At 36.9% G+C, this 16,393-nt stretch overlaps 1 protein-coding gene across 7 annotated transcripts in view; it reads right to left on the bottom strand.

The window, feature by feature from the left end:
* Positions 1–1,303: 1,303 nt before the first annotated feature.
* The window catches only part of NR2C2 (nuclear receptor subfamily 2 group C member 2), a 41,932-nt gene continuing 26,842 nt past the window's right edge, over positions 1,304–16,393 (bottom strand). For 2 of the 7 annotated variants that reach the window (XM_026857847.1, XM_026857850.1), the window contains 4 exons: positions 14,893–15,030; positions 13,265–13,370; positions 10,856–11,111; positions 1,304–3,560 (listed from right to left, as the gene is read on the bottom strand). In XM_026857847.1, the coding sequence (XP_026713648.1) occupies positions 10,937–11,111; positions 13,265–13,370; positions 14,893–15,030 (419 nt within the window). In that variant the 3' untranslated portion in view covers positions 1,304–3,560; positions 10,856–10,936. Of the gene's footprint in view, positions 3,561–10,855; positions 11,112–13,264; positions 13,371–14,892; positions 15,031–16,393 lie in introns of those variants that run through there. The other 5 variants (XM_026857849.1, XM_026857851.1, XM_026857852.1 and 2 more) reach the window with 5 other exon arrangements.

Here is a 16,393-nt window from a genome sequence, read left to right as displayed (position 1 = left end):
GTATAAGAGACAGCCTCCGGAAAGGAGCCCCGGCGGCCTCGAGTTCTGGAGGCAAAGACACGCAGAAAGGGGGCAGGGGAAAGGGCGCGCAGAGGGGTGGCGTTGGCAGAGCCGGGCAGGCGCAGGAACTCCTTATTTAACAGTTTAAGGGGACACATGAAAGGGCTGCCCTGGGGAAAATAATTAAAGGTTAATCATATGCTTTTTTTTTTTTTTGAACTTCATTTCTGTTGCTTCCCTTTCCAGTAACATCCTGATGCAAATTAAATTTCTGAAACATGCTATTAATGGCGAGGAGGTTTTGTTTGTTTACTTTTTCATTATTTATTAAGCATCTGAATATAAAAAACAACTCCATTTAATATATTATTTGGCACGGCATGAATCAATGTACATTTTTTGTAACAAGTCAGCTCTGTCAAAAAATGCATTTTGTGCTCAAGAAAAATTTGCCTTGCCTCAATGCATGAGTTTATGCCATGGGATATACAAACGCTCCCTACATGGAATTCTGTCAACACACACTGATCCTGACTAGGAACAAACACCCTTCTGAGCTCCTGTCATTGTTTCTAGATGCTCTAGAGATAGAATAACAAATGCTCTGTTGTGTCCACACAATTTCAATTGGCAGAGGCTCCACCTTTTCAAACTTGGGCAACAAAAACTCCTGCTTCACAGCAGGCCTCTAAATGAAACAGACCTTTTTTTTCCCCCATGCATGTTTTTCCTGTAGACAGCTAGTTTTAACAACTGAATCCTAAAGTCTGATTATCCCTGTTTCTGCCAAGTGAAACTTTTCCAAATTGTATGGTTTCTAACAGCAGTAACAAGAAATGAACTATCCATCATCTTCTCTAGATAAATACATGCTGTGTGCCTCAACCATGTTATATATGAAATGGAGGTCTGGAACAGAGGCCAAGTCGTTACCTCTGTTATAATATGCATGTGTGAAGGAAGCTGAAACTACAGCCAGTACATCTCCTTAATTTAAAAGCTAGGGAAGAGGAAGATGCTACCAGATAAAAGTAAACATTGTCTACTAATAGCTACCTCTCTCCTCAAAAAATTGAAGAAAACCAGAAAGCTCGAGAAGATGAATTAAAACCTTTAGGAAAAGGTCCTTCTCCTGGAAGTAGCTCCCTGGCGTCAGTAAGGTTCATGGGATTTATCTTCTGACTGTAGTGAAGGTAAAATACTGTTTCTCCCTAGAAGATATTAAATTAAGTATTTAGCTTAGACACCTAATGCTTAAGAAGAAATTAAGTGAACTTAAAAATAAAACTCAGGAATGCATTTATATTTGTAATTCACTTTAATGGTATAAACCTCGTTTAGGTAGTAGTATTAAGCCACAACAATATAATGCCACATTTAAACAGCATTTAATAAAATGCATAAGCTAAATCATGCACTGCAATACTCTATATACAAACACAACAATGCAAATTCCTCTTCATGACTGAAGACATTGATTAGATATAAAATTCAGATTAAAAAAAGGAACATGCTATTATTTTTAAATGCTATCACACATAACAACGCTGATTTCACAAAAGAAGCTGTGAGAAATTAACAACTTCTGCAAGGTTTTTAACTTGAAATTAAGGTATAATAACATAAACAATTTTTCTAAATTATAATGAACAGAGACTTCCAGAAAATATCCCAAGGAATGAAAAGTAGATGATTCCTTTTATAAAAATTTGCTATTTTTGTAGGAGCCCCAAACGCCCTGGTATGCCAAACACATACAACACTTACACAATGTGCAGTTCTTCAGTTATGAAATTGTTTGAACACTGGCTGGCAATGTATTTTGGACTATAGATTAATTATTAAAAATATTCCTACACAACATTGATTCCATGTGTGAGAAATTTAACATATAGGCTCTGTAAGTAACACGTTTTTCCTCTTAAAGCATATAATTTTTATTTGAAGTTCGTTCAGCCCCACTTTTAACCCACAATCATTGAAAATATTTTAAAATGGACCTGTGCCTTATTATAATTTATCTAAGATAATTTAAAAAAATGTAATAGAAGCTAGTTATTCAGGGCTGTTAGATACCTGGCAGTAGATGTGCTTCTCAGACTTTTTGACTTCTGTGATCAAATACAGAAAGCTGATCTCACATTCCAGTTTCCACAGACTGTTACAACAGAGACTTTATTGTCACTTAAATTTGAGCGCATTTTGTCCTTCAGAATACAAACAATTCAAAAGTGTGTATGAAACAAAGTCACAATTTTAAAATATGCTCTTTTTTCTAAATTCATGTAAACAGATTCAGTCTTGATCAATACTCCAATTGGCTTTCTAATCTTTAAAAACATTACTGCAGTACAGTGACATTAATAGACATTCCGGTTTCCATTCAGCCTTGAAAGAAGAAAGCAAACATTATTCAAACAGCACTGATTGTCAAGACACCAATGAAGGACCACCTGTCACAGGAATTCCTGATATTAATTTAAATAATTTTCCTACTAAAAATCTCAAAAATAAGGTTTGAAATGTTAAAATGGATGTTTTACAATTTTTGTCTACGTTTGAAACAAAAGCTTACAAACACTTACTAAACAGTACAGCAAGAAATACAGAACATTCTTAGCATTTTCCATAGCAAAGACTTCACAAGCAGAGAGCCTGACTGAAAGACACTCATGGTTTACTTTAAGCCTGCAAGAAGCTTACATTATTTTAAGTGGTGTCTGCTCATCTGCTTGAAGTACAGAAGATGGAAATAAATGCCTAGAAAATACCACTTTACCTTTTTAGCATGACAGAAACAAGACTTGCTGAACTACTCCCCTACAAAGTCTGTGAAATGCTTTTTAAAAAAATAAAAGGTCATAGAAATACTTTACAGAAGGCTTCCTTTGTAACTTGAATCATCAGAAGGGAAAAGGAACAACTACTTCTATTTTGATTAATTGAAATGTCTGAATACTCCCTACGAGTAATGAATTGTCTTACTGCAAGCCTGGTTTCATCAATGCTCCATCCACGTGCCCAGCTCCTATGTGAACCCAGGGCACTTCACACGCAGGGTGCAAGATCTGCACAGGTTACAGTCTCGGGAAGGGACAGACGTGACAATGGACCTTAGTCTGACAACCCCAATGAACCAGCCATCTCTGTTTAGTTTAAGCTAGACAATGAAGAGATTAACTTTGGAAAGAGAACATACAATTGAAATGCATCATGAAAATCATAAATCAGTCTTGATGCTTGCCAAGAAAGAAACTAACTGCAGCCTCCCTCTTGTTTAATTACTACTGTAACAGAAGTGTTTCACTGAACAGAGGACACACAGTCTTCGTTTAACTAACAGTTTGTTTTCATGTTATCATTGTGGCAATATAAGTATTGATTATTGGAACAGCATCCATTGCATCCTGTTCTGTATGCTGCAGTTCAATGATAAAGGGCAAATTGTTTTGCTTCCAATTAACCCCTGCTGAAGGCTTAAAAAAAAAAAAAAAAGTAAAATCAATCTCTTACCAAGTTTTGCTGCAAAATAAAACTTTACAAAAAGGTCTCTCAGGAGGCTGAAAGAGAATGAGTATATATTGAATGCAGGGAAGTTATTTTCTATGACTATAGTTATTTATTTATTTATTTTTAACAGACATTATATGTTCAATTAACTATTCACTGTCAGACTTCTACATGTCAAATCGGAAAAGGTAAAGGGAGTAATGTAAAAGCTAGAAAATCCATGGCATATATTTATCAGTTCTGAACAGAAAATACTAAATTCAGGCTGGGTTCAGAAAAAGGTACAAAGCTCTGAAATTTGTGAGGATTCACCTGCTTAAGTGAGGCTTAGTTGGACTAAGAAATGAACACTAGGAAGCTCTGTATTGGCAAATCAGTGAAAAGCTTTAACATACAGAATGGTATGAATACATGACTACATATCTGTACATATATACATACACTACACACTTTCTATACACTGTACATAATATATTTAGACAGATAGGTATAAACATGTACATTCATACACACATACATACAACTATGTACATATGCATTAGCTGCTCGAGTGAGTTTTAGGATTGGACATGCAGAAATGCACAACGGTGGGAGGCACAAAGTAAAGACATGTAAAAAATCTATCAAACCCTTTAAAAAGAAGAAAATCAGGCATGAATTTAACCATAATAAGCCATTTTCAAAACATCTGTGTAACTCAGAGGATACAACAGGCTGTGGGAATTATGGAACATTATGACAGCATTATCTGTGATGAACCCCGCAGGACTTCACAACAAAATGGTCAGTGATAAGGTAATTCTTGGGTGTGATGCTTTCCAAGTCTAATATATTTAGACCTTGAGCATTTAAACTTTATGAAGAATTCTACTTTAACTTGCAACTTCAGTATAAATAATATTCTAATCTTTTTTGCACAATTAATTTCCCATATAATGTTGATAACATTGACTGCAGCAGAAGTAGGGTTGTAGAATTATCTACAAGAGGGGTTATGGCATTTTTCGTCAAACAATAAGTCTGAACTTGGTTCAGGAGAATCTACTGTTAAAATAAATCAGCAACTTTAGAATGAAAGTAAATGTTTTTTATTTTCTCCCCTTTGCCATGCCCCCTTGGTAATTTTTCATATAAAGCTGCTTCTGAAACTAATTCGCTGTCATTCAGGATCCAGCTGATGCTGGCAGTTTGTCCTTCCTCAGACCCTCTCTCCCATGTGGGGTGAACACAGCCTCGTTCTGTCGACTCTCCCTGGACAGACAGAGGCATTAGGACTGCAGATGCTGTGGGCTGCTCCCACCCCGTGCTTATCGTCAGAGCCAACCACCACGGCAGCTCTTCTGATGTATGGAAGCGTGGCAGAGTACTGGGACAGACAGGAACCTATTTGTTTGCCTGGTACTTCAGATTTTTCTCTTATGGGCAAGAGTAGATAAAGAAGAACCAACCTACTCTGCTTTTGTACTGTAAAGAACAACTGAAGGAGAGGAGGGGGATTTCAAATAGAAAAACAAAATTTTAATCCTATTGGTTTTTCATCTTCTGATGCACCTGTGAGTGCCTGACTGACCTGTTCTACTGCTCCCACCACCCATTTCAAACAGGGCCCCTGACTGGTGCTGTTACTGCATAAAGCTTCCATTGCTGCTGCATTGGCAGTATCTTCACCTAGGTAATTTCCAGTTCCCTTCTCCTGGCTAAACTGTATTCCTGATACCCTTGCTACTCATGCTACTTGGTGCTTTTTAAATTTTTCCTTACTAATTAAACATCAGGTAATCAGGGAAGAATCCTAACTACCCTCTTAGCCTTAATGGGCAGGAAGATGTACTGACATCATCAGCAATTTGGATGAAATCATCCAGGAATCTGTGAAAGTCCCGTGTGCTACACACAACAAAAACACCAGTGTGCTTTACAGTCTGCCAAAGAAACAATCAGGAAACTGGTTTCCCCTGGAAGCTTCAGCCCTGACTTGTTTTCCCTATCACATCTGAGAACATGCCCTTTGCCAAAGGGTGCTCTCATGGTGACTCCGCAGAGCCAGCTGTACTCAGCACAGAAATCTGATTCCGTGCTCCTCACCAGAGCCATCACGGCTGCCCCGGGGCCAAGTGCTTCAGGCCATGATGAAGAGAGACTGGGGAAATGGTACCAAGTAATCAGTGGTGACTAACAGGTTCTTCCCCAGGAGTGCTCTGAAAACTAAGCCTCCTTAATAATCTAACCTTTTAAGGCAGTTAAAATGAAAGCGTGTATGATCTGTTTGAAGGATCTCTCTTTGCAGATTATTTTTTCCTCTTCTACCAGCTCAGTGCCAGAGTAACTCCGCTGGCACCAAAAGCATTGTATCTAATTTACAAGCAATGCAAATAGGCAGAGAAGGATGACTTTTGCACATGGTCTTAGTTCTGTCTCTTTAGTCCAAGGTAAGTAAATTAAGGAAAGAAATGCAGTATACTTTCTTGGTCTTGTCACAAATACAATAGAAATAATTATTACAAGGATAACCCATAATGCTCCTACACGGTTATTGGTCATTGTTCTATTTATCTACAAAACTCAAATCGAGTTCCTTCTCAAAAGAGTTGGAAAACAAATGAAGTACATGGAGAACTCATTACCTCTCCCTGCATGCCCCAGTTTCAGTCGGCACAGAATTCCAACATTTCTCTGAATGAATTAGTACCAGTACACACACGTACTCAAGTTCAGATAGATCTAGTCAGACAGTTTGTCACTATTTTTCTACTAATTTCAAGAGCAGCAGAAACAGGACCTCAAAAATTCTGGAGAGAGTGAATTTTAGGCACTAAATAGAGCTTCAGTGAGATGTCAGGTTTCTCAGAATCACTTTTAGACTGTGATCCTTTGACTCCTAGTTCTGTAAACATAAGTTTGGCACGGAAATTTGGCCTTTATGAAAACAAGCTATTTCCATACTTAAACCCAATAAATAGTTTTTTAATAATTGTTACAATAATAAAAAACTCTCCTATCCCGCATTCATAACAGAAAGTTTGCACTTGCAAAGCAGAAACAAAATGAAACTAATTTAAAAGTAAAACTGGTAAGATTAGCCTGTCACCATCTTCTAGTTACTGGCAGGGGTATGAAACAAGCCTCAGAAATTACAAGAACTACTTCAGCACTGTAGTATTTTCTGCAGAGACAGTTTGAACCTTGCATGAGCCTGCAGCTGTATGGTGGACATGGTTCTACCTTCATTACGGTAGAGTGGCCTGAAAGCCCAATCACCAGAAGAGGCTGAAAATAATGACAAAGGTTAACATAGAGCAAGAACAGCTTTGTGAGGCCTATTTTCCTCAGATGTGCCTTTTTCTATTGCTACCAAGCAACACCTGAACTGCTGGCAGAAAGAATCCCTTCATCAGTTCTGTGTCTCTTTAACATCCATCTTCTATGGATGGACATACAAGGAAAAGATTTATTGGAATGAGCTAAAATAACTTCACTACAAGACTACACTAAGATCAGCTTGGTAGGCCAGAGGGTCGTGCTGCCAGAGAGGGACTCCAACAAGCTGGAAAAACGGGCTGACAAGAACTTCATGAAGTTCAAAGCCCTGACCCTGGAATGGAACAACCAGGGGCCCTGCAGCTGGGGCCACCCGGCTGGAAAGCAGCTCGGCAGAAGAGGGCCCGGGGGGGCTGGTGGACACCATGTTGACCGTGAGCCAGCAACATCCCCTTGCGACAGCGAAGGCTGATGGCACCCCAGGCTGTGTTAGGCAGAGCCCTGCCAGCAGGCCGAGGGAGGGGATCCCTCCCCTCTGCCCGCACTGGTGAGGCCACACCTGGAGTGCTGTGTCCAGTGCTGGGCTCCCCAGTGCAAGAGAGACAGGGACAGGCTGGAGAGACCACGCGGGTGATGAAGGGACTGGAGCACCTCACAGCTGAGGAGAGGCTGAGAGCTGGGACTGCAGCCTGGGGAAGGGGAGGCTCGGGGGGGTCTCATCGGTGGCTATAAATACCCACAGGGAGGGTACAAAGATGGAGCCAGGCTCTTCTCGGTGGTGCCCAGTAACAGGGCCAGGGGCAGTGGGCACAACCTGGAACACAGGGGGTTCTCTCAGACATCAGGAGACGCTGCTTCCCTGTGAGGGTGACCGAGCGCTGGCGCAGGCTGCCCAGGGAGGTTGCGGAGTCGCCCTCCTTGGAGACGTTCAGAAGCTGCTGGACACGGTCCTGCCCAGCTGGCTGTAGGTGGCCCTGCCTGAGCAGAGGGACTGGACCAGATGACCCTCAGAGGTCCCTCCCAACCTCAGCCATTCTGTGATTACACTTGAAATTTAGCACAAAGGAACCCTACCGCACTGGAGAAGACAGTTTACAGTTTTACATGGCAGTGTTTTAAGTAATTCCTTTCAGTGGTTCTCCATCATATGCCAAATCTTTGGCTCATTTTTATGACAGCCCTTGAGCAGCATGTTAGAAAGAAGTGTTATGTTATCACATCTGTCTTATTATTTATAGATAATATTCAAATATGCAAAACATTTTAATTCTGGATATTCCTTAAGCTCTAGGATCTGCCATCTGCTGTCCAAATTTCTACAATCAAAACTGTTAGTCTTGGAATCAAAACAGTGTATAGATAGAGAAAGTGCTTTTTGTTAATGGCATAAGGACTAAATTAGCCTGGTCTTGACTAATGCAAGCCAGCAAATCATGCTGATGGTGCTATACAGAGAGAGACTTTACAGTTTTTAGGTGGCAATACCAGAATCTTAAGTATTTCATCTATTAAATGCATGCACAATAAATAAACCCTGGATACGGATTGCATTGTTGTTACTTCATTTACACAAATTAGTATTTTATCCCCCAAATCCAGGAAACTATTTGTAGAGTAAGGGACTACCAGATATGGATCAAGGATATTGTTATGTGGCCTTGCATTTGCAGGGAGAGTAGTTTATTTGTAATCGGAGCTGCATGATATTTACCATTCTGATTTAGAAATATAATACGATGCATACATTTTATTTCATGCAATCCCTCTGTTTCCAAAACACTATGGCAGCTTTGTTTTGTTCCCTGAACTGTTATGCTCAGAGCACAAGTAAGAAATATTTGGAAAACAATTTTTTGCACAGAAAATGGGGACCTTTTACTTGAAAAATTGGAAGTTAAAATGATGAAATCATGAAAAAGCCATCTGGTGTACATGCAAATTTGGGAAAAGATACCAATGGCTAGTTTTTGTGCTAAGGAATATTTCATTTGTCACTAACAATGCTTCCACAATTTTTACAAAATACTGAAAGCAAATTAATCTGCATAATCTTTTTTTCCAGTGAAAAATATCACTATAGTTCAGTGCATACTGCTTTAGAACAACAATGACATAACCCAACAAAATTTTAACAAAAATGGCCACAACGCTTTCTAAGGCAGCTAATTCTGAAGTTATTATCACAATTAATTTTTAAGTCGTATATCCTTAAAACAGGGACTGTGCATTGGAAGTGCTGGCACAATCACACAAGAAGTTACACTGCAACAAACCAGCTACTACAAAATTCTGCATTCCAGTTGACTTAACATTCAGAGTGTGGACCTTCCATCTCATTAAAAATATGAAAATTTCATTTGCTATAGCAAAAGCCAAGATAAACCAAGGTGCAATATTAAATCTCTGCATGTATACTGGACTCTTTGTAACACCCTTTTGAGAAAAGAAGATTCTGAATGCTGTAACAAAGGTAACTGTAGAAGACATTAATGCATCCAGAAGCTAAAATTTAACAGCCTTCTGTGTCACAATGAGTGCTACAAGCAGAGCCTCCTGATGAAAATGAAGTGTACCAGGTCAGGACTTTTTATTACATCAGAAGCCTCATCTGGAGCTGCTTAAGGTCTTTTGGCTACAATTCCAGACCCTTAAAAGACACAGACACCAATCTGGTTGATGTTTCTAAATAAATGTCAATAACAGAACTAAATCAAAAGTGCTGAACTTATCATCAGATTTTTGTCACATAAAACCACCTAAGTAGAAAATGACTCTACCATACAGATAATTAAAATAATTGATGCATGTAATGAGCCAGGATCAGATGAAGGTATTAATTGCCATGGTTTTTTTAAATATTTCAAACAATCCAAAGTTTTTATGTCAATAAATTATACTAAAATGAAAGCAACGCTAGCAGCTAATGGGCAATACTAGAAGACATGTCAATGGCTCATCACTCTAGACAATTAAAAAGTAGTTAATTTCATAACACCGTGGTGTATCAGTCATTAACTGCAATTGTACATGACTGACTGTAAATTCAAACTGTATTTCAGTTTCAAACTGAGTCACAGGAGGGCTGAGAGCACTGCAGAACTGGGAGTGCTCAGTCAGGGAGGGGTGGGAGGAGGGGAGAAATAAAGTAAGAGCTTTGGAATATCCTCCTGCTGACAGCCAGAGGTTCCACACATTTCAGGGTTTACATTGTACCTCTGGCTGGATGAAGAGGGTGTTTAGGAGTACAGAGAGGAGGAGTAAATTTGGAAGTTCAAAGTGCATCACACAGCTCTACCTGAAAATGACTCTTCTTCCAGTTAATGACTGATTTTCCTCACAGTCAAAACGCTTCCTATTAGAGTAACATTTGTCATGACTGTTGGTCTGAATAGAAACTTTAAGAAACCTGAATATTTCATCATTACTGTGGCAAGAAACACATTTTTTCCTCCTAGTTTGGGTAATTCCTGTAGCACATAATAGTCACTACCACTGCATTATACTGTGGATTACAACTGCACTAATTTAACAGTATCGTTTCATATAATGTGGATAGCCGATTTAAAAATCCACATTAATATTTCATGCATAACGTAAGAGCAAGTGACTTTTTGTAGAATAAATGATTGTCTCCTACATTTTCACAGAAATCACTAGCATTTTGACTAAGGACATACGCAATTTTTTTTCATTTTCCATACTCATAAGCAGGATGTTGATGACATTGTCACTTTGACAAGAAGTGCTTACAAAGTGCTAGTATTATACCCTGGCATTTATTAGATATTAATTCCAAGGATATTTTTAAATATATACATACTGTTCTTTTTTAAGTAATTTTATTACTAATCTCTGATATTATAAAACTCTATTTTTAACCACTGGTAATTTCTAAATACAAAGCATGTGAAAAGTATGTTTTGTAATCTATAGCCTTTTAAATGAAAGGCATAAAAAATATTCCTTGTGGCAGAAAAGGTCCTATAACAGGTCTCCTTATAGCTGCTTAAATTTTGTCAATGTCAGCAAACAGACAAGGACAAATCTGACAGGAAACTGATAACAAGTTGGAAACATCTATACATACCAAAATGCTATTCTTCTAACTTCGTAATTGTATGTTTTTACGAAAATTACTTCAATCCATCAAATTGTGCTGCTGTTCCCACTATGCAGATGTGCCAGTTATTTGACCATTATATTCTGCTGTTTCCATTTTGAGAATGTAGGGGATTATGCTGTCAATGGGAACATTTCCAATGAGACCAGTAAAAAACAGTTCCTCGGTAATGCTAGAGCTCATCAGCCTAAGTGCTGGCAGGCGAACTAGAATCCGGGCTAGCCTGAAAAAGAAGTTCAGTGGATTATAAATACATGTAATACCAGTTTAAAATACTCTGTGACTGAAGAGTTGGATCTACTTTTAGTATTACCATAACTCATGAATGGGAGTAAAGAAGCAATTTAAGCTAATTGAGCTACCATAAAGAGTGGTTACTTTTCTATCTTGCATGGGAAATGAAAAGCCACCGGCTTTCTTGGTGGTTTTCCAGTGAAAAGGACATATTAATGCCCTGTGTATGTACAAACTCACAGTTCTCCTGGTCTGCTTTTGAAATTCCCAGCTCTAGAAGTACTTCATAGTTCAGGACAACGCTGAGACTAATAATATCCATAGTGACTAGTGAAAATATTTGCACAATTTTACGAGTAAAATGCTTAATTAAAATTTAAACCATAAACAGCATAGTCCTGAGTTACCTAGCAACTTAATGACAAATCAGATAGCAAGAATGGGATGGAATACGTATAAAAGGAGGTTAGAGAATCTGCTTCTGATGAGAAAGTGAATTTGTAGGGGTGTGTTGTCATTCATACATATTGCCAGATGCTGTGGGTTTTTATGTACCGGGAAGTTAACAGACATCCAATATAATGAAGTGATTGTATTGAATTTCTGGACTTTCAATGCATTTGAAATTTAGGACAGTAATGAAAGCATGTCTGCTTTCATTCATATGGCAGATGTACATCACAAAACAAACATTTCCTGAACCAGAGCTGTGTAATACCAAACCTTAGGTGGCACTGAACACAGACCTCTGGAAAATTATTAAGTATCTATGGAGAAAATATAGAAGGTCTGTTCTGGTAATATATCATATCCTGTAAACTTAAGGGGAAAACTGCAAAGAGATTCATCTATGCTGCTGTTTTTGCAAAAATTTTAACACCTGTGCTTCTATCTCAATTTGTGCCAGCATTCAGTTGCTCAGAAATAATCAGGTTTGTACTCTAACTTAATCTATGGGTGATCATGGGGATACAGACACTATCAATTAAAGTACAGGACACTGGGAAATGTAACTCTAATTTCCTTCCTTAAGCCACTATTAAGAGGCATGAGTATATGTAACAAATTCTAGATTCTTTTTATGGCAGATATCCAGCATCAAACCAGAATAATTGAACTGTATAAAGAAGAATGTGGCATTTGAGGATATTTCTGTAGAGAATCCCATCTTCACTGCACCTGACTGGGAATCCTGATGCCCCTTTCTGTTGCCCCACACAATGTTAACTGTAAGATCAGTGAAGAAAAGAGTTTCTGAGGTGGGAAAAGCTCTCTCTTTTACAGGCTGTTTGTTTGTTTGTTTTAAAGTTACACTACCCTCAGACTTTGCTTAAATATATGGGATTGCATGCTTCTTTACATGGGGATACCTCTCACAGTAAAAGGTAGTATGTTCTAGGATATATTGATAAACAAAAGTTACAATTTCCCTTGTAGTGCAGAGAATCATTGTGCTGATGAAATCTAAAATAGTTTTGATAGAGATTATTAGAAAATAGGATAATTATTTCTAGCAAGTAAGAAACAGGAACAGTTGAGAGGTAAAAAAAAAAAAAAAAAAGATACTTTAAAAGAGAAGTCCTTGGAAATTTAAAAAAAAAACGAAGGAGGAAATAAGTAGGATGTGAGAATTTCTTATAAAGAGAAACTTAAGAGTTGGCTACTGTTCCCCACATGTAATCCTTATTGTTTCAAGGTTTATAAACTGTGAGTTTTATTACTTTTCTGCATGTGTAACTTGACAAACATTGAAAGGATGATAATCACCTTTTACTATCTCAAAGCCTCTTTGACAACTTTGAATTAAAGAAATTTGAGGCAGTTGAGGCAGTTACTCTTAAGACTTCTAATAAAGTAAGTCTGTTTACTTTTCTAAACATGGCAATAAGACTCTCAAAAAAACCAAACTCAAAAAGAAGTATTCAAGTTTAATTTATATGGAAGAAGCTAAACAGTTGTTCTTACTTCTACCTATCTTTAAATAAACCTGCTTGCTTTCATGAACAAGGTTCTAGTTCTTTCTCATCAATAGTCAGAAAAGAACAGATGTCAAAAAGGAAATTTGTACATTACTGATGTTATTTTGTACTTTTGCCAGCTGCAGCCCACAACATTACTTTGGGTACTATAGACAATAAATACCTATAAGTATCTTCTGGATAGGTTTTTTGTACATAGTCCTGCAATTCCATCTGTGCCTTCTCCTGGAATTTTTCTATTTGGGTTGAACTGGTCAGACCAGGGTGATCTAAAGAAACAAAACATTTCTGTATGTCGATTGTTTCCCTATACATTGTGAAATATATGTAGTTATAAGATTCTTGCATTTCATTCCATTTAAATATTTCTCTTGTGATGTTTAACATGTTAGCTGTATAAAGGACTCAACATTTGCTTCCTGGCTTCAGAATCAGATTGCTCACTTCTCTCTATCTGTGTGTATCCACAAGAAAGTGGAAAAAGATTAAGCCTGTAGTTATGTACTAGGCAATGACACTCCTAGTTTATGTTTCTAACCTTGCTTTTTCAAATGTGTTTGTCTCTGTGATTTTGACTAACTATGCTGACTGAGTGGTATCTAGGATTGTTTTCTTGACAGATCAATTTCTTGACCTTCCTAAGTCTGTCTTGTGTTTTAATGCAGCTGGCTCAGCTCCTCAAAGACAGTCACATAATCAGAAAAAAACCCAAAATACCACATATCTGACTATGCCCAAATATCTTCAGTGTTGCATTCAAACTGCTCTTCCCTTGAAATGGGACAGAGCTAGCATAAATTTGGAGTTTCTTGCTCCTACAACTTGAATAAAAGCCCTAATAAAGCTAACCCTAATGATACAATCTGCAAAAACAAATCGAAAGCAAATTTCAGGACACCAGTATCTTCTAATTAAAGTAAGTTTTATTATAAAGAGAAAAATAATATAAATGGGAAAAAAAATAACAATACCCCTGACAACAAGATACTCCTTTTCTTTGTATTTTGCTAAATTCAAAATGGTAAACACATTTGAATTAAAGTAAATAATTTACATTTCTGAGCAAGAGTTTCCCTTTCATTTAAGTCTGTCAACAGTTCTAAATTAACCTTTCTGTGTCCCAGGAACATTTCTCCACCTTCCCATCTTTAGTGTCCTTACCTTATTATTCCAGAAAATCTCAAGTGTCTTCTTGGAGTAAATCCTCATATGTCAAACACTGTTGATCATGCTTTAGTTGTCTGCTGTCTTTTTGTTTGTTTGTTTGTTTTGTTTGTTTGTTTTTTTGGTAACAAATTGAAGACAGCCTGTTTACATTTAGTTTTGGAGATTTTGTGGAAGCTCCATGTAAAATACAGTGGTACTTCTGCTCGTATTTCAGGGATTCCTCTTATGAGTGTATTAGAAATATTAAAATTGAAGCCAATTTCTTTTTGTCACTGTGTGAATTTCCCCTAATCCTTCCTGCTATTTGCTTCACTAATATCGCTAGTACACGTCCCAGATAACTTAGTACTCACAGATTCTCACCTAAAGGTAACAGTCTAGTCTTCTAAGACAGGTGTACAGAAAGTACCTGATATATCAAAACTGTAAATAACATAGATATGTTGCTCCAAATTTATTTTTAAAACTCATAATGTTTGTGATAAATCATTATGGAACAATTGTTTAATCTACAGCTTAACATATCAGTCTCATCTCAAGACATTAGTCTCATTCAAAAAATTGCTAAAATATTCACATATGAATGCTTATTATTTGAAAAGACATGGTTACTAAATTCCTTACCAGGGCTAAAGAGGACTATAGCTTTAAGGTATGCATATTCATATCCATCAATATCAAGCTTGGCCATGCTGTTACAGAACTCCTGAAGTTTCCAGATGTGTTCCATGACTTGCTTTATTCTGTCTCCAGAAAGTTTATCTACAAAAAGATATTGTGTACTATTTCACATGAGCTCAAGTATATCTGATATATTCACCAATATCCTTTTATAAAACAAGTAAAGTGACATTTTAAGGTCTTTTGTGTCATTTGCTATTTTAAAACCACTTAACATGTAAGGATAGCCTGAATAATTATGGAAGTGAAGATTTATAAAGCCGAGTCAGACACAGGGCTAGCAGTTAACTCTTTTTCATAATTTTGCCAGTACAGCATAATCTGCAACACCAGTCTTATTCTGGTACGGTTCTGAGCAGACAGTCTCAAATGATGGTGAATTATTCTACAAATGGCTAGAGTGATTCTGGCAATGAAGGGAAGCACAAAACAAATGCTATCACACAATCCTAATTTTAAATTCAAACAGCTTTTCCAGAAATCAATGCAAGAGCAGTAATAACAGTGCTATGTTTTCCTCTATCTGACTTTAGAAGTTAATTTTTCATTTACTGTGCTAAAGTGTCTTTTTTCTTTTTGATGAGGTAGATTCACTTAAATGCATGTACACACATTCTTTGATCATTTGAAATATCATGTTCCTTATGTTGGCTTCATATTCTTTCTTAAAATGTTGATTTAAAAAAAATCTTACATGATTTGTGGATAAGATACAATTGAGTGGTATTAGCTGCTCAGCTGGGGAGGGAGAGATTTCCATTTTGGTAAATATACCTTCTCTCTGACTGCATTTCTGCAGACTAGTCAAAGAACGAAAACCTTAGAAATTACATTAAGACAAATCTTTGAATATATCATTACTATTATCAAACTTCAGAGATAAGTCAATTCACAAGAGATAAAACTTTTTCTCAAGAAACACATTAGAATTATTTTATTCAAGCCATGATCTCTAATGCCAGTATTTCATATAATTGTATTTAAATATTTTACCTTTGTCTGTATAGCTAATATTGTATATGATTGCTTAGACCCGTGTGCCTTAAACTGAATCTTTGATGTAATTTATTATTATTTTACATATTTTTGAAAACACAATAAAAAGATTCAACAGAAGAAACATTTTTGCACAATGTCTTGAAATAAAAATGAAAGCATAATCTAAATTTCTAAATACATGAATTGAGTAAATAAAAACTCATTATCACAAGATGGATCAAGACAGACATGATGTAATGTTTTTATTTCTATATTAAGTAGGAAACAATAGTGCAGAAATACTCAGGAAAAGTGAAATTTAATTCCACAGTTTTCAAATAGCCTCATCACTAATATGCTTCCAAGATAAAGTTCTGAAATGTCTTCACTTTGTTTTGAATTTTAAAGTTATAATACACAATATGGTAACTTTGCAGAAAAGATAAATAAAACAAATCAACAAATC

This window comes from Athene cunicularia, assembly GCF_003259725.1.
Source record: "Athene cunicularia isolate RWA chromosome 12 unlocalized genomic scaffold, athCun1 chr12_part1, whole genome shotgun sequence".
In the NCBI taxonomy this organism is placed as follows: domain Eukaryota; kingdom Metazoa; phylum Chordata; class Aves; order Strigiformes; family Strigidae; genus Athene; species Athene cunicularia.
This window is presented reverse-complemented; position numbering and strand designations above follow the sequence as displayed.